We start from the raw sequence: 21,431 nt of genomic DNA, 5'->3' as shown, positions 1-21,431 counted from the left end.
AAAGGCGTATTCCCATCTTGCAGTTATGGCATATTTAGTAGACCCCATAATTTTACAACTTGGGAATTGCCTAATAAAAAGGCAGAAAGCAGGATTTGTCCCTCCAACAGACAGACAAGAGGTTTGTACCACTGCCAAATACAATTGAGACTGATTTGAGGCATTATATTCCAGAACTGAAGCCAACAGATCAAATTACCATCCCTGCAGTAATACAGCCTCAAATTTGCAACAATCCTTCACGGAGAGACACAAGCACCAACTTAAAATTTACTACAGGTGCTAAAAAATAAATCAAACAATAAAATAAATCAAAAAGTTATCGCTTCCATTTCAGCACTCAGTGCAGCGGCGTGTACCTGGATCCAGACTTCTGACGATCTGTCATATGACGTTTGGATTCTTGGGCACTCGGCTCTTCTACTTCCATGGCAATATCCTAAGAAAAAAAACCATTTTGAGAGTTGCTTTGACTGGATAAAAAATAGGGATTTTTGTGTACTCATCGTAATATCCTTTTCTCCGAGCCAATCATTGGGGGACACAGACCGTGGGTGTTATGCTGCTGGCCACTAGGAGGACACTAAGTAAACCAAAAAAAAAAAGTTAGCTCCTACCCTGCAGTATACACCCTTTCGCTGGCTGGCTGAGATTCTCCAGTTCAGTGAAAAAAAGCAGTAGGAGCATAAAGAGTTAACAACCATAACAATATCAACGCCTAAGAATGCTACAGTGAGCCAATAGGCTAAAAAGGGTGGGTGCTGTGTCCCCCAATGATTAGCTTGGAGAAAAGGATTTTACGGTGAGTACACAAAAATCCCTATTTCTCCTACGCCTCATTGGGGGACACAGAGACCGTGAGACATCCTAAAACAGTCCCTGGGTGGGAGCATACATATGCTAATACCCCATGTACCACTGAGTGAACACCGTGGTACTGCCGATTGCATGCAGCGTCTGCCGATTGCATGCAGCGTCTGCCGAGAGCTGCATCCACAGAAGCCTGAGAATGAATTAGCCAATGTTTGTAAAGGTACGCAAGCTGGACCAAGTCGCAGCCTTGCGGAGAGGCCCGAGAATGAATTTGGTAACTTTTTGTAAAAGTATGCAGACTGGACGAAGTCGCAGCCTTGCTGACCTGTTCTGCCGAGGCCTGGTGCCGAAAGATTGAAGAAGCGCTCACTAACCGGGTAGAGCGCGCCTTAATCCCCGCTGGGACAGGCGCGTTCCTGACACGGTAGGATACCTGAATCGCCAAGCGAATCAACCTGGCTAGACCCTTCCTATGCCCGTCTGGAAGTATGAACAGGGCATCTGACTTGTGGAAAGGAGTCATCCGCGAGATGTACCGTCTCAGCGCCCTAACCACATCCAGGGTGTGGAGGGCCTTCTCAATTCGATGGACTGGCGCCGGAACAAAGGGAAGGCAAAACAATTTCCCTGTTGAGATGGAAAGAGGAGAGGACCTTGTCCAGGAAGGACGGGAACGTCCTGAGAACTACCTTTCCCTGATGAAAATTCAGAAACAGAGAATGGCAGGAAAGGGCTGCCAATTCCGAAACTCGTCTGATTGACGTAGTTGCCACAAGAGAGACCACCTTCCAAGAGGGGACAGTCAGTGACACGTCCTGCAGCAGTTCGAGAAGGAATCTCCTGAAAGGCCCCGAGAACTGGGTTAAGGCCCCATGAGTCAAATGGTCTTCTATAAGGAGACGCCACATGGGAAACTCCCTGAATGAACATCTTGAGCTGAAGCTTGGTGGCAATTTGTGTTGGAAAAGCACTGACAAGGCCGAAATTTGGCCGTTGAGCGAGCTAAGCGCAAGGCCTGATATTAATCCGGATTGAAGGAATTCCAATATGGTCAGAAAGGAAAATACCGGAGGTGATAGACCATGAACCTTGCACCACAAAAAAAGGAAGGTTGTCTAGGTGCGGTGATAGATGCGCATGGACACAGGCTTCCTGGTACTAATCATGGTGGAAATCACGTCGTGAGGGAAACCAGCCTGAGCTAAAAACCAGGATTCAACGGCCACGTTGTCAAAGACAGGACCCCGGAGTTCTGATGGTAAATCGGGCCCTGCGAGAGTAGATCCATATGATATGAAAGTTGCCAGGAGATGTCGGCGACTAGTTGTATTAGTTCTGCATACCATGCTCGGCGCGGCCAGTCTGGTGCGACTAGGATCACTGACACTACCTCCGCTCTGATCCTCTTGATGACCCTCATAAACAAGGGAAGGGGGGGGAGATGAACAGGAGCCGGAACCGGAGATATGGCGGAACTAGAGTGTCCGAACCGATGGCGCAAGGAACGCGCGATCGGAAAATGAACCGAGGAATCTTGTTGTTTAGTTTTGAGGCCATGAGATCCACATCCGGAGTCCTCCAACGATGACAAATCTGCTGAAAGAGTTCCGTATGAAGAGACCACCTCCCCGAGGCAATGCCTTGGTGACCGAGAAAATCTATCTTCTAATTTTCCAAGCCCGTGATGTGGATTGCCGAGATGGGTAAATGGTTGGCCTCGGCCCTATGGAAGATGAAACTCACTTCGTGCATGACCATTCTGCCCCGAAAACCTTCCTGACGGTTGATATACACTACAGCCGTGGCTGATGGGGAGACCAGCGAAGAGATGGTGGAAACTCCTTAGAGCTAATCTGATTGTTCTTATCTCCCAAAGTTAATGGGGAGCCGTGACTCTCGGGTTGACCAATGACCTTGTGCCGTGAGGTGACAAGTGACCTCACTCCAACTGAGGAGACATGCGTCAGAGGTTACTACCAACCATCTTACTGTGGGTAGAGACCTCCCTTGATTCAGGGAGGACCTCGGTGTCTACTCCCTGAGGGCTTGCCTGTCCCACAGAGACGGAGGAATCCGACGGTCCAGGGAGAACGGGTTCTCGTCCCAAGCTAACAGCAATGCATGTTGTAAGGGACGGAGGTGGAACTGTGCAAATGGAACTGCTTCCATCGCTGCCACCATCCTTCCGAGAACTCTCATGCTGAAACGAATGGAGATAGAAACTGGTCGAGAAAGAGGCCGCTCTGCTTATTGTAAGGCTTGAGTCTCTCCTGGAGGGAGAGTGGTGAATCCGCGGGAAGTGTGAGCCGGTCCCGGGAGAGACTTTTTGCAGTCTATCTTCCGCCCTAGGCGGGAAAGAGTATTTACTGTTATCCACAGATTCCTTGCTGACTGGAAGGGACAGACCCTTGATGAGCAGGTCGTCCAGATACAGTAACAGTGCAACTCCCCGAGGGTGAAGAATGGGCATGAAAGTTGCCATGACCTTGGTAAAGACCCTGGGAGCGGTGGCAAGTCTGAAGGGCAAGGCCACGAACTGGAAGTGTTCCTCGTGAGTTGCAAAACGCAGGAACTACTGGAGGGACGGGCAGATCGGAATGTGAAGGCAAGCGTTCTTGACGTCGATGGATGCTAGGAACTGTCCCATTTCCATGGAAGCGACAACTGATCGGAGAGTTTCCATTTGGAATCGCTGTACCGTGACAAGGTGATTAACTATTGAGATCCACAGATGGGTCGCATGGACCCGTCCTCTTTTAGAACCACAAAAGAAGGACTGAATAAAATCTCCTGAACCCTTCGTGAAGGGGGACCGGAATGATGACTCCGTCCCTTAGAAGAGCCTGAACAGCCCGAAGGAAGGCTCGTCTTTTTCTTGGAAGAAGAGGAAAGGAAAACTCAAGTTGGAGGGGGGGGGAAGAAATTGTATATTATATCCGAAGAATACCAGCTTCCTGACCCATTTGTCGTCATTAGATAGATCTATGACATCTGGCTCCCCTAGATCCAGAAGCCCTAGGCCTGGGTTTCCAAGAACGGTTAGATCTGTATGAGATCTGGGAGCCTCTGTCTCCGTGCGGGGACAGACCTGATCCAAAAGAGAAGGTAGAGGACCAACTTGAAATTGTAGCGAAAAAATTGAAACACGTCGGCTGTTGGAGCAAAAACAGCCGAACAGCCCTTTGTTGAGGAAGGAATTTACCTGTCTTCTCCATTGGTAGTATCAGAAATGAGCTGGTCCAGTCTCTCTCCAAAAAGATGACCCGCTTGAAAAGGGGGGAGAAGGCAACAAACTTTTAGATATGGCATCCGCCCACCAGCCGCAGAGCCCTGGGCTCTTCTAATGGAGATCGCATTAGCGGCAGTATGAGCCGCGCAATTGGCGGCCTGAAAAGAAGCGTCTACTACAAAGTTCGCTGCGTGAATCATCTGGCTGGCGACAGAGGTTGTCTCCGGAGGAAGATTGGTGCCCTGGAAGGCAGTAAGCAGGACTTCTGCCCAAGCGGCCATGCCTTAGTGACCTAAACTGCGGCGAAGGATGGAACAAACGCTGCTCCTGAAGCTTCCAAAAAATTGAACGGGCAAGGTAGTCGATTTGATCATCAGAGAGGTTTCTGACCGAGGAACCCTCAGAAACAGATAGGAGCGTTGTGGAAGCAAGACGCGGTACAGGAGGGTCCACCGGAGAGATCTGTAATCGATCCTTCATTAGGTCTGTATCAAAAGGGTATTTAGCCAGAGTAAATTTTTGCCCAGTGAACCACTTATGGCTGATCCCTATGATACAGGACGGCTGGTAAATAACCAGCGCACACACTTATTCCTTAAATGAGGAGTGCTGGAGCGGGAATATTTTCCTCATTCAACCTCAGAATCCTGTTGACTGATTCTATAAGAGAATCAAGCGACTCTTGATCAGTTGGGGGATTCTGAGGGGCTGACGTGACAGATATAAATCAGAGTTATGCTCGCTGTGAACCTCAGGAGAGGGCGAGAGTCGCTGATGCTGAGGCGCGAACGCGACTAGGGGGACGCGCCATGAGCCCGCATTGGCAGAGACAGTCCTCCCGGAGGGGGAATATAGCCTTGGTCAGAGGCTCCACCAACCGTGACAGGTGCGCAGCCCACTCGGTGGTACCCGACGCAGGAGACCCGTCAGGAGCGGCTGCGAGGGGCGTTGGAGCGCAGGTCAGGGCGCGGTTTGGGTGCAGGCCGGGTCGCGGTCCGTGCATAATGGATTAGCTTGAGCACTGGAGAGTCATGCTCGCTGTGGTAAGGCCGACTTGCAGGTAATACACACGGCAGAAGCGCGCAGTGTGCTTCTAAGGCCGGTTTCACATTTGCGCTTCAGGGCACAGCGACGGCCTGCGCAGGGCCGCCGCTAAGCCCCGCCCCCTGTCGCGCCTCCGCCGGTAGCTCCGCCTCCGGGCGCATTGCGCTGCATGCGTCCTTTATGTTTATCACTGAGGACGCAGGCCGTACGCAGTATGCGTTTGGCGGCGCGCCGAGCGCAACCAAATTGCAAGAGGTTGCGCTTGGCACTGGTCGGCGCACCGTCAAAAGGACGCAGGTGCCGCAAAAACGCATACTGCGCACGGCCTGCGTCCTCAGTGATAGATAGGGGACGCATGACGCGTCATGCGCCCGGAGGCGGAGCTACCGGTGGAGGCGCGACAGGGGCAGGGCTTAGTGGCGGCCGTGCGCAGGCCGTTGCTGCGCCCTGAAGCGCAAATGTGAAACCGGCCTTAGCGGCCGGTTTAGCCTCCTGTGAGTGAGGCATAGCGCTCCAGAAAGGGTTAACGGCAGAGTCTGACTGCAGGGAATGTGCCGGGAAGGGGTTAAGCTTTAATCTGAGGGCAGATGCAGCTTACCCACGGTCCTGTGTTATGTCCCCCGGGAGGAACACTGTGGCCCTGTGGCGTCACCCGGAATTCGGCTGCTCCTGAAAGGGTTAACTGCAGCTGAGGTAACAGACATGGCCCCCGAGGTTAGAATTGCGCGTCTCATTTGGAATGAGAGGCGCCAAGAGGAGGGGGCGGTGACAATAGCGCGGGCGGCGCCATTCAAATTGCGGCCTAGTAGGCCGGAGACTAAATTTTTGGCCTACCCGCGGTAGGCGCCGAGAGCAGCGCTATTTAAACTGCGGCCTAGCAGGCCGAAAAAGCCGGGAGCTAAATTTCTGCCCTCCCTGCGGTATGTGCCGGGCGGGCCCGCGACCGGGTGCCAGTGTACCGCCACTGACGCTAAGTCAGCGCTTCTCCCGGGGACAAGGACCCGACCCCATACCTCCACTCCTGTGCTCAGTCAGGTCGTCGCTGTCCAGGGTCTTTCAGTCTCATCCTCCAGGCGATGTAGCAGAGCTGGAGGAGGTTTTACAGGGGGGTATTGCTTAATCGATCCACCCTCTAGGTAGGGGGACAGAGAGCTCTGGGGCTGATTCAGGGCATCCGAAAAAGCGCTGTTCAGGTCTGCTCCATGCACTCCTGTGCTACGTCCTGTTGGGCTTGCCCTCGTATCCGTGGAGTACCGACCATAAGGGAACCATCGTCAGAGGAATCAGCTCCATTTGTCGCAGGAAAGTATACGTGAAGGGTTACTCCACGTGCTTGCCTGTTGTTGGTTCGGGGGAGAGCGGGCCGTAGAAAGGAACCGTCGCCCCCTTCACTCCGTTAATTAAAAAATAAAAATTTACAGAAAATTCCAGGGCTGTGGCTGTCGGTAAGCCAAACCTGCGACTCCGACTCCTCAATTTCCCTTACACCGACTCCAACTCCGACTCCACGACTCCGACTCCCACACATATTGCTTATATTTAAGTGAAAAATTTATTGTAGTACAATGTGAACCTCAGACATTTAATCATTTTTATGATCCAATAATCAAGATATTTAGATAGAACAGAATATATATTGGTGTACTACCCAGCTTTCATTCTTTTTGGTACAGATATGATATGGACACAGATATGGATAAATGGATATATAGATAGAGCAGATTTCTAATCTGCTTTTGCTATTGAAAACATTATCTATGAGCTCAAAAACCTTTCACCAGTTTTTTAAAAAGATGATCAGCTTTTGCAGCTGAAAAACGTATCCTCAAAAAACACAGGAAAAACGCTGTGTGTGAATGTAGCCTTAGATCAGGAATATAACAGCCATTTATAAGACATTTCATAACTTTCCCAAACTCCTATGAAAAAATATTCAGCACATCCTGCATTGAATTACTGTACCCAATTTATTATATATTTTAGGAGTCGGAGTCGGTCCATTTTATACCGACTCCAACTCCGACTCCACCAAAATGAGCACCGACTCCGACTCCACAGCCCTGGAAAATTCAAAACTAAAATAAAAACGGTGGGGTCTGAAACCAGACCCAAGTGCCTCCTACAGACACTAAGCGAGAACTGGAGAATCTCAGCCAGCGAGAGGGTGTATATTGCAGGGGAGGAGCTAACTTTTTCTGGTTTACTTAGTGTCCTCCTAGTGGACAGCAGCATAACACCCACGGTCTCGGTGTCCCCCAATGAGGCGTAGGAGAAAGGTGGCTTAACATTGCCTGTGAATACAAGTTAATAACACATGCTAAGAGGGTCATGTAATGCAGAAGCATACATATAAAAACCAAGTGAAATACAGAGTTTTGTTAAAAGTGCTCCTTACAGCTAATTTATGCTGCCTGAACTATGGGAGGCATGAATCCAATACTGGAAGTGTCATTTCAGTCAGGTAAATTTCATTCTAAATTGTTGCAGCGTTTCAGAATAAAACATGCATTTAAAAGGGGATAATGTTGCACAGTTAACTGGTCCAAAAACAGTTACACAGCGGCTTCTCCCCGCCCATTACCCTGGAGTAACAGGTCTCTCCCTATACACACACGTAGGCTTCATAGAAAGCCATTTCTGCCTGAAATGAGAACCAGTCTGATTCATGCTGCCGAAAACAGCTGTCAGGTTCACTTTTAAAGTGGTTGTCCTGGCTTGTGGATAAAGTCTGCAGTTATCCTATGTAACTGCACACTTGCAGATCCTCACATCGCACTGTCAAGATTCTCTGGTGCCAGAAGCGAGAAAGGCCTGTGACAAGTATAAGATTTGCATACATGTGGTCACGTGCCTACTAGACTTGAGTGAGGCCGGAGACTTCTAGTCTTATTGTGACCGAAGTATGGAAATTGCATACTCATGGTCACATGACCGCCCACACTTCCTGGTGAATCCTGACTGTGCAGAGTTTTGAGTCACAATTCTGGAAATCACTGAGTGACTGTAGGTATGAACCCAAGGATTGGATAACCTATTTAATATCTAAAATATGAGCATGTGGAATGAAGATGGCCACCAATACAGTTCTGATAAACTTTCCCTGTGCTAAATTACAGTGCAGAGGAGTGAACAAGTATAATGCTCTTGATGGTTTACAAACCATTATGTGAGAACTTCAAATCCACAGGGAAAGACTAACTTATAAGGGTTGCCTATTACTGGACAACTTCTTCATGAATGCTTAAAGGGAACCCAGTCATGTGAAAAACCTGCAGATGTGGGGTTAGTCTGCAGGCTAACAGCATTCTAAAGCCGTGTGGCCACCACACTAAAAGCTCGCTGTCAGTCAGCGCTGGGGTGTGGTTACAGCTGCTGCTCAGTATGCACGGAGCAGGGACTCAAGCTGCCCCCACGACTGAAGACTTTCTGGTGGGTCCGGTTACATGGTTACGTCCCACATGAGCTGAAACGATCAGCAGTCGTTAATTGCCTACAGTGGTCTCACAGCCAATGTCAAGTGACAAGTATCAGGGGTAAAAACATCAGCATCGCAGGAGTGGCGCTGGTCGGTATGTATAAATCTTTATTTTATTCTAGGCACTTTGGCATTTATGTAGTGAACAACCCCTATTAGTTACAATGACAATACTGGAAAAAGCGATTACATTTACCGGCAGAGAATCGGTCATCATCTGTACATCATTCTGAGATGAAAAATCTGGCATAAATGGTTGAGGAGACTGCTGGGAAACTACAGGTGGAACCATGGTAGAGTAATTCTGAGCTGGCATCATTCCAAAGCCAAGCATTTGCCCAGCTGGTGGAACTGAAGTCTATATAAAGTGAAAAAATATATATAAACTAAGCAAAGGTAAGCTGCAATAAGATAAAATTCACACTTAAAAAGAACTGTTACGTTAAAGGCCATATTTTCCACTGCAGATATTGATTCGGCTTCACATCAATATCCTTATGTTACAAACGGATTTACTGCGGACTTCACCCCACGTATTGAAGGGTGAAATCCGTACAATATCTGCAACTTAAAGGTGTGTTCTCAAGTTCTAAGATTGGTTTAGTTAAGATGAAAATAAGTTTGCAATTGATTTGCTTTTGCGAACGGAGATCATTCTCCTGCAATGAGAGATTTTCTCTTTTATTGCATACACGTGGTATTCATGGAGACCCAGCCTCTAGTGTGCAATAGCTACCTCCCTCCTCTCCTTCTGAAAAGATGCAGTTATAAATCACCAGCCTGGCAGCTTTCTGAGCAAATCTCCTAATCTCCACACTCTGCTCTGGCTATTGAGCTGTGTGCTTATTCAAATGCTCAGTTATCTCTGTAAATTCAGGGATAACAGTTTAGGCTCTAAGCACACCATTGATGACCGAAAGTGTTATGGAGAACTTGTGCTGGGCTTTATAGTTCTACTAATACTACATTTGTATTCACCAAAGCTAGCTGTCAATCAGAGGAGAGGCCACCCTACCAGAAACCAAGAAGTATGGAAACTGTAAGGTAATTGCATTGCCCTTAACTGCTGAAGAGACAACTTAAGAATACCCCTTTCATAAAATCCATTAACAATTCTGTTACTGTAATATGATGCATATTCTTCAGCCAGAAAATGTAGACGAAAAATCTGCAGTGTAAGGATGTGTGCACACGCTGCGGTTTCCGCAGCGGTTTTGGCCGCTGCGGACACGCAGCAGTTTTAGCTGCGGTGTACAGTACCATTCATTTGAATGGGAAAAAAAAAACGCTGTGCCGACGCTGCGGAAAAAACCGCGCTGATTTGCTGCGGTTTTGAATCCGCAGAAAGAATTGCATGTCAATTCTTTCTGCAGAAACCGCTGCGGGTTCCTATCTCCACCATTGTGGAGATAGTGAATCCGCAGGACCAAACCGCAGGCAAAACCGCAGATAATCCGCAGGTCTTTGGACCTGCGGATTATCTGCGGTTTTTGCAAAATCCGTGCGGATTAATCCGCAGCGGATTCCGCAGCGTGTGCACGTACCCTAACTGTCACACGCAAACACAACACTGCTGGGTTATGGAACATACCTGACTAAGTAGAGGTTCCTGTGGCATTCCCATCATCTGTGATTGATACTGATCGATGTTTGACATTTGCCCTTGAATTTGTGCAAATGACACAGGGGGCTGCATGACCTCTCCAGGAAACTGACTGAAATGCAATAACAGAATAAAAAGATACATCAGCAACTTCAAATAGCTTATGAATAAAAGCTTTACTACCTGCATGTACAAAAGTTGTATGTATCGGTGCTGCTCGAGAACGTGAACATAGTACAAAAGCCCATAGATGAAATCTAGTTACCAGAACATTAAGGAGCTTATGTGCCATGGAAACTCTGCAGTCTCACATGCAACTCATGCTTAGGTTGTGAGCCCCAACAGGGACAGTACCAATGTCTAAAGTGCTGTGGAATTCAGGGCTGTGGAGTCGGTAAGCCACAGTTGCGACTCAGACTCCTGGATTTTATCAGGCTCCGACTCCTTCATAAATGGCCAATTCATAACAACAAATTTACTGTTGTAAAATATTAAACATCGTGCTTATTCAGTTTCTCACCATCATATAAGTAATCAGACCACTTAGAGCAAAAACTACATTTATTAGAATACAATTAGAATATAGCAAATAAATTTTATAAACTTTTCTAAACTGTAAGTAAATATGCAATAAACACTTTTATGCAGTTAATAAGAAGAAATCTATAAATTTGTCCTCAGAAAAAGTATTGCCTCTGTCAGATCCTCCTTCATGGATGCCCTCAAATCTGATCTAATTATTTTGAGAGCAGAGAACAACCTCTCTACACTAACTTGTGTTGGTGGCAAAGCAGTAACCACTCGGGCAACATCTCTGACAATGTCAGGATACAGAGGAATCGCTTGTTGCACTGTTATTTTTCATGAACGGTCAAATTTCTCAATTTCTTTTAGTGTACATGAAAAATTCTGCTGAAATGTACTGGCTGTGTTCCTTGATGGGGATGACTCTTCTTCTATGCGGGAACGCTTTGCACGTTCCTTGTGATCCAAATATTTTTCAAAATTAAATTCTTCATCAGTTGATGATGAGGGTGAAGATGTGGCAGGACGACCAAATTCTTCTTGTTCCTCCGGACTGTTCAGCAACCCTTTCATCCTTACTGCTATTTCAAACAGAGCTTCTTTTCCTTTACTTAGCTGTTGATCATCTAGAACAGGGGTCCCCAACCGTCGGTCCGCGGCCCAGCACCGGGCCGCTGCAGTGCCCTTGCCGGTCCGCGGACAAAAGGGGAGCCAGGGGCGGTCAGTGGCGTAGCGGGGGCCCTCATGTGTAGCGGCGGCAGGGAGCGATCCAAGCAGCTCCGCTGCCTGCAAGAGGGAATAGCAGGAGCGGAGTTGCAAGGACCCGTCCAGCTTCCTGCCCGCCGCCCGCGCTTCCTGTCTCTGACACAGAGAGGAGTGCGCCGCTGCTGTGTCAGAGCGAGGAAGCGCGGGCGGCGGGCAGGTGAGAGGAGGTGTCTGTGTGTATGTATAATGTGTGTGTGTGTGTGTACGTATAATATGTGTGTGTGTGTGTTGGTCTGTGTTTGTGTAGCCTGGCCCTGGAGGAGATGGGGACATGAGGAGAAGGCCATGAGGGAAGTGATGGAGAGACAGCAGTGATGGGGAGAGGGGAGTGATGGGGTGAAGTCAATGATGGGGAGAAGGGAGTGATGGGGTGAAGGCAATGATGGGGATAGGGGAGTGATGGGCTGAAGGCAATGATGGGGAGAGGGGAGTGATGGGGTGAAGGCAATGATGGGGAGAGGGGAGTGATGGGGTGAAGGCAATGATGGGGAGAGGGGAGTGATGGGGTGAAGGCAATGATGGGGAGAAGGGGGTGATGGAGCACTCATTCAAAACCTATGGTGAGTTGTCACATTATAAATGTTATTTAATTATAAGTATGCACTGCTACACTACAACCGTGTCCATAGCCCCGCCCCCTTATGACCAAAGCCCCGCCCCTGCCACACCTCCATCCCCGCCCTGCCGGGCCATGGAAGAATGGTCTTGCTTGAAACCGGTCCCTGGTGCAAAAAAGGTTGGGGACCACTGATCTAGAAGAATCCGATGCATTGGGTCTACATAAACAGCTGCCAAAAGAATGTTATTTTGTAATAGTAGCTCCTCTCTCCGTTTCATTGATGTAGCAATGCCACTTGCAATTAACCCTCCTCTTTGGGACAGGCGAAACATCAGGTTCTTCCACTCCTTTAAGAAAATACCTGGAGTTAAGTCCTCTGCTTGTAATTTTTTAGTCACTGTAAATGGGTGCTCTAGCAATTTGTCCAGCTCAGTCACCTGATTCCACTGACTTTCATTTAGCGTCAGTTGAGGGTTAGCCATGTCTACAAGAAAGGTTTTCAGTTCAACCAAGCTCTGAATCATTAAGTAAGTACTGCCCCATCGTGTGGCTTGATCAATAATTGCCCCTTTTCCAGCACGTCTCTTCAAAATTGAGTCAACTTTAGGGGTTCTGGCAACAGTAGCCAATTTTCTCACCTTGCCAATCAGTGCAGCAGCATGTCCTTCTTGTAGACTGTCTCTTATAGCCAGCTGTAGCGTATGCACAACACAGCGCATGTGATGAATGAAAGAACATATTGACACAGTTTCAACAAGATCATCTAAACTATCATGTTGCTGTTCATCTGAAGCAACTTCAGTTTGCTCCTCAGTTACAACACTGTGTTCCTCTATTTCAAACATTTCTGTGTCTGTGGACCCAGAATGTTCTTCTAGCTGCTGGTCACCATCATTACTCTCATTCATTAGCTTAATAGTACTTATCATATTTGAAGCATTGTCAGTTACGAAAGAAAGAACTTGCTCTTTTTTAAGTTCATAGTCTTGCAGAACCTTTTCCACCAAGACCTGGAGAAACTCACTGGTGTGATGAGCTTTGGTGTCTTTTACTGCCAATGTCTTGGTAACTATTTCATTTTTGTCACAAACAAATCGGACATTGATGGCAAAATAGTTCACTCTGACGTGTGCAGGCATCCATTTTAAGAAACAGAAAGCGTCCCTTGAGTTTTTTTAAGTTCTTCCTTTTGTTTAAAAGCTTCTTCGATTACTAATTTTCTAATACTCTCTCTCCAGAGAAACACCAAGCTTGCGGGCCATTTCCCCATTCAGATACATAAAAGCTGGTCGTGAAAATAATGAAATAGGCACACTATCCTTTACAACAAGCTCTATGATCTGTTTTTTAAATGTATCTACTGTCATTGTCACAGTAACTTTGTCACTGACAAAATATCTTGCAACTGATGGCTGCAAAGTTCTCTGCTCCTTTGTTTGGCTGGAAGAGCTGGGCACTGGTTCATTGGTTTGGATGCAGTCTTTCTCATCCACTGCTTTCAGTACTTCTGGATGAAAGTGCTGTAAATGTCTCTTTAGATTAGAAGCTCTGGTAGGAGCATTTTTATCTTTGCCTGAATATGCACTCATCTTGGCTTCACAGCATTTGTTTTCGTCTGGATCATTTGTCATACACTGACAGACATAATGTTTTCTATCTTGAGTGATGGTGAAATGTTCAAATACAGCTGATTTAATGTGCTGCTTCTTTGACATTCTCAGGTTTTTAATTCTGCATTCACAATCCAAATGACAATTGTTTTTCCTAAAAACAATTGTACAAAATTATTGCCAGGTCGTACAACTGATATAGTGGTCAGTAATACTGTTATTATTCCTCATGTACTCACAGTTAACTGATGCAAAGTTTGTTGAAAGGATAATACTTCTTACAGTCTTCCTCTTCTGAGTAGCAGGCAGCTGTGAGATGCTTGGAAGACGCACACCTAGTATGATCTAGTCTAGAGGAGGAGCTTTACTACTAAGAATTTGCAACACATTTTCACTTTCAGTTTCATACATTGTAAGTAGGGGGGTTGGGGCAGCATGAGGTTAACCAAGTATAAGATTAGATAAGGGCAGTGGAGAACAGTGACACACAAGAAGTAAGAAATGTCTATCTCCAGCAGAACTGCTTATCACTGCTGTTCATAGTTTGATAGAACATATATATTTGAGTAACATTTATAAAATTCATATGAAAGTTCAATTATGAAATATTAATACATTTTTTTTTTTTTTTAAAGCTGGAGTCGGTACATTTCTACCGACTCCGACTGCAACCAAAACTAACTCCGACTCCACAGCCCTGGTGGAATTACCATATTTTTCGGATTATAAGACACTTTCCCCCACCCAAATTTGGGGAGAAAACAGGGGTGCGTCTTATAGTGTGGTAGCAGAAGGAGTCAGGCAATTCTGCAGAGGTCCGAAGCTGCAGGGCGATGACCTCACTCCCATCCCAGGCTGGTGCGGCAGGTTCTGTGGCTCCGCTAACATTTTGTGACAGCCCGGAGCCCTCGCACTTCTATTGCTGCAATGTTGTGGCCTCCGGGAAAAAGGCTGCTAGAGGCGGCGCGCACCCGCAAGTTGAGATCTCAGGAAACGACATCTCGGTGTCGAGATCTCAATCTGCACATGCGTAGCTTCCGGCAGCCATTTTCCTGGGGGTCACAGCATCGCAGCAATGGATGTGTGGGGGCTCCAGGCTTTCACAAAATGTCGAAGGGAGCCCTCTTAACACCAAGCACTGCCGCACCAATGTGAGATGGGAGTCATATCATCGCCAGACCACCGAAAACCCCCTGTGACCTCAGCTCCATCAGTGTTGGTAATCTCCACCCCAGTAAGCTGAATTCGGAATGCAAGACCGAAAAATACGGTAATGGCGCTATATAAGTGACTAAAATAAATAGTCACACAGGGAAAACATTTCATGAATCCTTTCCATATGCCATTTACACTGACATACAGTGGCATGTAAAAATTTGGGCACCCCCGGTCAAAATGAACAGTTGTGAACAGTTAAGCAAGTTGATGAAATTATTTCTAAAAGGGCTAAAGTTTAAGATGACACATTTCCTTCGTATTGTAATCAAAAATATTGTAATTTTTTACATTTTAAAAACTACACAAAAAGGAAAATGGGCCTATGCAAAAGTTTAGGCACTGTGTATGGTTAGTACCTAGTATCACAGCTTGTAAATGCTTTTTGTAGCCAGCCAAGAGTCTTCCACTTCTCGTTTGAGGGATTTTCATCCACTTTGCCATCTTCTTATAGCCTTCACCTGCTTTGTGGGCCTCCATTATTTTCAGAGTGTTAGGCAGATGGCTTAGAAGAATCCATAGCTGATGTTTTTTGGCACAATGTTAGAGGAGGCTGGGTCTTTATAACGAAAATTGCATCACCTGGCCTTTCCTAAAACTGATAGTGAACAAGCAATAACCGTAACAGGCCAAGGTAGGTCTGAAACCTTGGTCAAACAAGCTTCCAAGGGTGAACAAACTTTTGCAATCGGCTTATTTACCTTTTTGAAATTTTTAAAATGTAAAAAAAAGTTACAATATTTTTTTTTTGCCCAAAATACAAAGGAAATGTGTCATCTTTAACTTTAGCTCTTTCTGGGATAATTTCATCTTCAACCTGCTTAACTGTTCGCAGTAACAGTAATTTTGACCAGGGGTGCCCAAACATTTATTACATGATACTGTACAAGTTTGTCTCCTCTAACGAAAGGTCATATTTCTACTTACAAAGGTGGCTGAGGTGGTGAAGCAGAGGGGCTGGCTGCCTCTTTCTTTGTCTCATCGACTGCTTCAGGCTCATCGTCGTAATCAAATCTTTCGAGTAACTACAAAGAAAAACTTTGTTAACACATTTATTTACAAGTGCGGATGCCGGTTCTGATGTACAATACTCCCAAGAAATGTCACCTTGTCAAAAGCAGTTTTCCGCTCGGTCTGATGTGACGATGGATGCATTTGAGATGCCATTGCTTGTACTTGGGCATAAACATTTTCATCAACAATTGGAGACTGTGGTCTTGGAGGCTGCTGGAAAGTCTGCAGAATCTGCTGAAGCTTTAGTAAGACACACACATAAATAGAAAAAAAAATGCAGAAAATAGCAAACATCTCAAAAATGGCAAAACCAACTATCCAAAGTTGAAGGGGTTGTCCCTGGGAGACGCCACTGAACAGAATATGCAGAGCTGGAACAGCACAGCTCCACTTTAGTTTACATTCAGGACTAGTTGGCAGATAGTTTGGGGGATGTAAAGTGATGGCCCCCAAATCTTAACTCCGCTGCTCGATTAATCCATATCACCTCTCACTATTCCCCCGCTCTGCAAATCTCTATTGGCTTTCAATTCCGTAACGGATCCAGTTCAAACTACCAACACGGACGTACTAGTCCATCCATATCCTGTCTGCTCCATATATCTCTGAACTAATATCTCTACATCTTCCCTACATGTACTCTCCAGTCCTACTCCTTTCTTTCGCTCTCTTAAGTTAGTCACCCAATAACCTCAGATTTCTCCCGAGTATCCCCCATACCCTGGAATTCTGTGCCGCAACACGACCAATTGTCTCCCACATTTGGAAATTTAAGATAGAACTTGGAAACCCATCTCTTCAAGAAAGCCGCCAGCCTGCAATGACCCCGCTGCCAACTCAACACCACCGGCGCTAGTGCAACCCTTTCCCCCAACCTACAGTCTCCTTCCCCATTACCATGTAGACTACAAGACCATGAGGACAGGATTATCTGCCCCTCTGTCATTCTGATATTGAAGACCTATCCTTGGCTATAGTCCTGAACAACTCCTTTTGTAGTTTTGTAGACCCTAGTTTATAGTAAAAAGGTATCAAAATAATAAGTTTTTACTAAATGCCAACAATTTTCCACAGCTTCAGCACTATAACTTTTCATAGTCTATGTAATACCACTGAACCGTGCACCAACATCTTCAGTAAATGTATGACAGCAGCAACACATTTACTTAATGAATTTACTCTAATTCTGCCCAGAAGATAGATCACAATACTCACGTTATGGATGCGCTCAAATGCACACATATGGCTGCACTAAATTCAGAGCGTTTACATGTACCTGAAAGAATTACTTTTGATATGGGGGATGAGGTGCCAAACCATGAAAATCTCAACCCTACTGAAATGTGTCTGAATAGACATGTGAACATTTAATGACAATGCTCTAGATGGGAATGAATCTGACAAAAAGCACAAATCATGTAATGTGAAGAGCATTATAGGTTTTATACTAGCTATTACAAGCAGCTAGGAGGGATATATGTAATACCATCACACTATTTGCAGACCATTGCCAAAATAGGAATCAGCAGAATACAGGTTTGGCCACATTTTACCCTGTGGCTAAGCTATGCGAAACGTGTGTTGAGGTATTTCACCACCACGGGGTCTGTATGGATATTCTGACTACTATTTTGGATTTCTGATTGTTTTGCTTGCACTACTCCATCTTCAGTATTCAATTACTTGTGCATACAGTATAGTATCTGATAAACAGGGACATTAGGCCAGCTATTTGTTTTCATAGTAACCTTCTGTAATGCTGATATATGCACATAATACATAACCTAGGTGGTAAGGAAAACTTTACACTGTAATTAAATCTTCTCTACATGCATTATTAATCCTATACAAATCTTTAGTGTTTTTTGTGTAATTATCCTAATTTTATTTAATGATTTAATTAAGATCAGATCAATTTCTATATATTTTTGTTGTTACACTAGTAAGAACATGATAGGAAACAAAGGCAAGGAAAAGTAACAAGCAAGTATAATGGATGGGTGTGACGTACCTGCTGCCCTTGACTGCTTTGAAACAACTGAGCTACAGCAGCAATAGCATCCGAGTTCGGTAACTGGGGTACAGACATAGCAGGGACATCGCTTAAGGACTCGTCAAGAGCATCTGAATGTAATGCTGGAGGAGGAGGAGAAGCTCCTACAGAAAAAAAAATTAAAACAATGTAAGACTTTTGTTTAATTCATATCTGTAGTCTATATCAGATTGCATGATGAATTAGCTCATTCACCTGGCAAAGTTATTTCTTGAGCAGCACACAGTCTTAGGTGAACAAGTCTCGTGCTGCTGAGAACTATAGAGTGATTAGTTTATTGCGACCCATCTGTGAACATTTTTTATTAATTTAAGGTCATTTAGTGCAACTGGTCAATCCGTTAAAAACGGACCTTCAGACTGCCAATACATGTATTGTTTGTGCTGTGGGTCAATCCGAGCAACAGGGCTGCCCTGGCTTGGACAAGTGACGCTTACTTTTCAAATGGCTTGGTTACGTGGCACAAAATACTATTACTTCCCTCGGGATCAATAAACTATCGTATCACTGGTCACTCAATATAGCACACAAAGAACCTACCTTCTTCATTAGCAGAACTATCAGCCAAAAGATCAGCAGGTGCGGCCCCTGCTGCCATATCCAGCAATGGCTGAATTATCTCTATTTTAAATACTCCATTTTTTTGCCACAAGTTTAACACACGGACAATTTTACTCTAGAAAAGTGGAAAAAGAGAGAGTGTTAGCTGCACACATTTCAATAACACTTGAAATAGCCCATAGAAAAGGCAAATTACCAAGTTACCAGTTAATTTACCAGAGTCAATTATCAAGCGGACACTGGATGTTTTCCACACAAAAAAAGCAACAATGAAAGAAAGGAAAACATCAAGAGACCATTTACACAGTGACACGAGTCTACGGAAGCGGCAGTATCAACCCAGCTCGGCCCATTTCATAGAGAGGTTACGATGTTCATGCACTACCTTGTCTTCTGTTGGACAGAGATACAAACACTGGAACGTTGCGGTTAGGTTCTTAGTGAATCTTGGACCAAATACATCTTTGTCAATTCCAAACTGATGGCGAGATTGCCGAACAATTGAGTCAATGACATATAACCCTGGTACTTTATATTCCGGTTTACACTGAAAAGCAAAAACAAAATCACACCAGGAGGAAGAGCAGAGTCAGAACGAGCAAGGCAATAATATTTCCCGTTCATCAAGAGAATGCATTTTGGCACATATAAAAACAGCATTAGCAAGCCTTTTCTGGTTAACTTGCAAATTGGTCAGACTATCAATAAAAAACACTTGTTCTTAAGACCTCATCATTAGAAATGGCAATTTTAGTTTGCAAATTGAAAAATTGTTTTACATGCATTCTTTTGCGGTAATTTTTTTTTGATGGATGTATGATGTGTCATACATATGAATAAAACAAGGCTTAAAAGGGCATTTCCATCTGAGCTCTTCAGGGCATGTCCATAAAAACAGGTTAAAAGGACAGAGATGGGACTTTAATTTTCTAAACACCTAAGGATTAGAATAAACAGGGGTCGGGGTCTGGGTCTTCTGATCAGTACTCCATGGAGGGCAGATCGTATTTTATGGGAGTTATGGGAGACCTAGAGAATCCTAGTAATGCAGCTCCACCGAAGGTCTTTACTAGACAAAAACTAAGGGCCTGTGCACACATTGCAGACGTCTTTTTCTGCGCAGATCTGTCAGAAAACCTGAAGGGTTTATTGAGGTCAGAAAAATGACTATTCTTGTTTAGCCTTTTCAGCCATTTGACCGACACACTGACAAAACTAAGAACTGCTCACCAATTTTCAACCATGGCATTGGACAATTTTCACCCAATTATGCAACTATACACTTAGTTGTGAAGATACCCCTTTGCTTTCTGTTCGATTTTTTTTTTTTTTTTTTTTTGAGTTCTATAATCTACATATACATTTTTCAGAATAAAGACTTGATGGAAACCGCACACAGTCAATAAAAAGTGAGGTTTTTCACCTTTTTGATGAACTTTTCTACAATCTGGACCACGTGTTTATAAAGCTGTTGAAAAAGTAAAAATAAAAAGAAGTTCATGAGAATTGCATTTTAGACCGTGCATTGCTATAGCACTTTACAATTCAGATGGGACACGTACAAATTGGAGTAACATAGTTCAGTGTATACCAAGAGCAGCGAGGACCCTGCTCGTAAGTTTACAATCTATGAGGAAATAGGGGTAATGCAAAAGGGTAATTCTAATAATAAATTGCTCGTCGTTTAAGGTACAGCCATCAGTATAATAAATAAAGTATTCAGATAACCTGGTCACCAGCCAGAATCTGCATAAGTACGTTACTTAGTGCATGGAAGAGAAAACAGGCGATAGTTATAATAGTGAGGTGAAATCATAGGCTAGATAAAGAAATATTTTGATGGCACGCTTGAAAATGTGGATAATGGGAACTAACCAAATTGTCTGGGGTAGTGCTTTACACAAAACTGATGCAGCACGAGAGAAGTACTGTAGCTAGAAGTGGGAGTTTCAAATTATACTGAATTTTAGTCTAAGGTCATTAGTGGAACGAAGAGTACAGGTAAGGTGGTAGACCGATAAGACGAGATGTAGCGTAGCGCAGAACTGTAGAGAGCTTTGTGTCTAAAGCCCCCGTCACACATAGCAATCTCGCTAGCGAGATCGCTGCCGAGTCACAAGTTTTGTGACGCAACAGCGATCTCACCAGCGAGATCGCTGTGTGTGACACTTCTCAGCGACCTGCCCCCCTGCCGGGTATCGCTGATCGTCCTGGAATGGCCAGGACATTTTTTTTGATCGCTGGTCTCCCGCTGGCCAGCACGCATTGCTGCGTTTGACAGGCGGGAGACCAGCGATCAGCCGCTGGTAACTAAGGTAAACATCGGGATTCTAAGCGGCGCACAGCGCTTAGAAACCCGATGTGTACCTTGGTTACCAGCTCCCTGCACCAGCGCGCTGGTAACTAAGGTACACAGTGGGATACAAAGCGACGTGCATCGCTTGTTACCCACGTCGCTGGTGCTGATCGCTGGTGAAGCTGCCTGTTTGGCAGCTCACCAGCGATCATGTAGCAACACACCAGCGATCCTGACAAGGTAATATCGTTGGCGGGATCGCTGGTGTGTCGCTATGTGAGACAGGGCCCTAAGAATGAAGTTTATATTGCATTCTGCAGCGGATGGGCAACCAGTGCAAAGACTGGCACAGAATGACAGCATCAGTATAGCAGTTGGAACAGAAATCTGATCCGGGCTGCTGCATTCATGATAGATTGGGGAGGGAAAACTAGCGTAGGGCGATTTTTAATTTTCGCTACTGGACTTGAATAAATATGCTAATATTGATGTCACACAATAATGGCAGACTTGGGGCCACAAAAGGCATCTGGCTTCCAAGGTACTTAAGCAACACTGCGAGACAGATCATGTAAAAAAGAAAAAAGAAAAAAAAACACGTTTGGGGAGCTCTGCCTGAATTTCCATAAAAATTGGATTCAGATGAACCTCAGACAAACAGTGGCTTTT

At 45.3% G+C, this 21,431-nt stretch overlaps 1 protein-coding gene across 2 annotated transcripts in view; it reads right to left on the bottom strand.

The window, feature by feature from the left end:
• SCAF4 (SR-related CTD associated factor 4) overlaps positions 1-21,431 on the bottom strand; it is a 141,902-nt gene that overhangs the window by 78,811 nt on the left and 41,660 nt on the right. Inside the window, exons 3-11 of one of the 2 annotated variants that reach the window (XM_073584554.1) lie at positions 19,890-19,934; positions 18,852-19,013; positions 18,446-18,581; positions 17,864-18,009; positions 15,946-16,083; positions 15,766-15,863; positions 10,153-10,276; positions 8,758-8,919; positions 360-439 (exon numbers count right to left, since the gene is read on the bottom strand). In XM_073584554.1, the coding sequence (XP_073440655.1) occupies positions 360-439; positions 8,758-8,919; positions 10,153-10,276; positions 15,766-15,863; positions 15,946-16,083; positions 17,864-18,009; positions 18,446-18,581; positions 18,852-19,013; positions 19,890-19,934 (1,091 nt within the window). Of the gene's footprint in view, positions 1-359; positions 440-8,757; positions 8,920-10,152; positions 10,277-15,765; positions 15,864-15,945; positions 16,093-17,863; positions 18,010-18,445; positions 18,582-18,851; positions 19,014-19,889; positions 19,935-21,431 lie in introns of both variants that reach the window. The other variant, XM_073584553.1, reaches the window with a different exon arrangement.

The sequence above is a fragment of the Dendrobates tinctorius genome, unplaced genomic scaffold, assembly GCF_039654945.1.
Source record: "Dendrobates tinctorius isolate UK_male_01 unplaced genomic scaffold, ASM3965494v1 ptg000084l, whole genome shotgun sequence".
In the NCBI taxonomy this organism is placed as follows: domain Eukaryota; kingdom Metazoa; phylum Chordata; class Amphibia; order Anura; family Dendrobatidae; genus Dendrobates; species Dendrobates tinctorius.
This window is presented reverse-complemented; position numbering and strand designations above follow the sequence as displayed.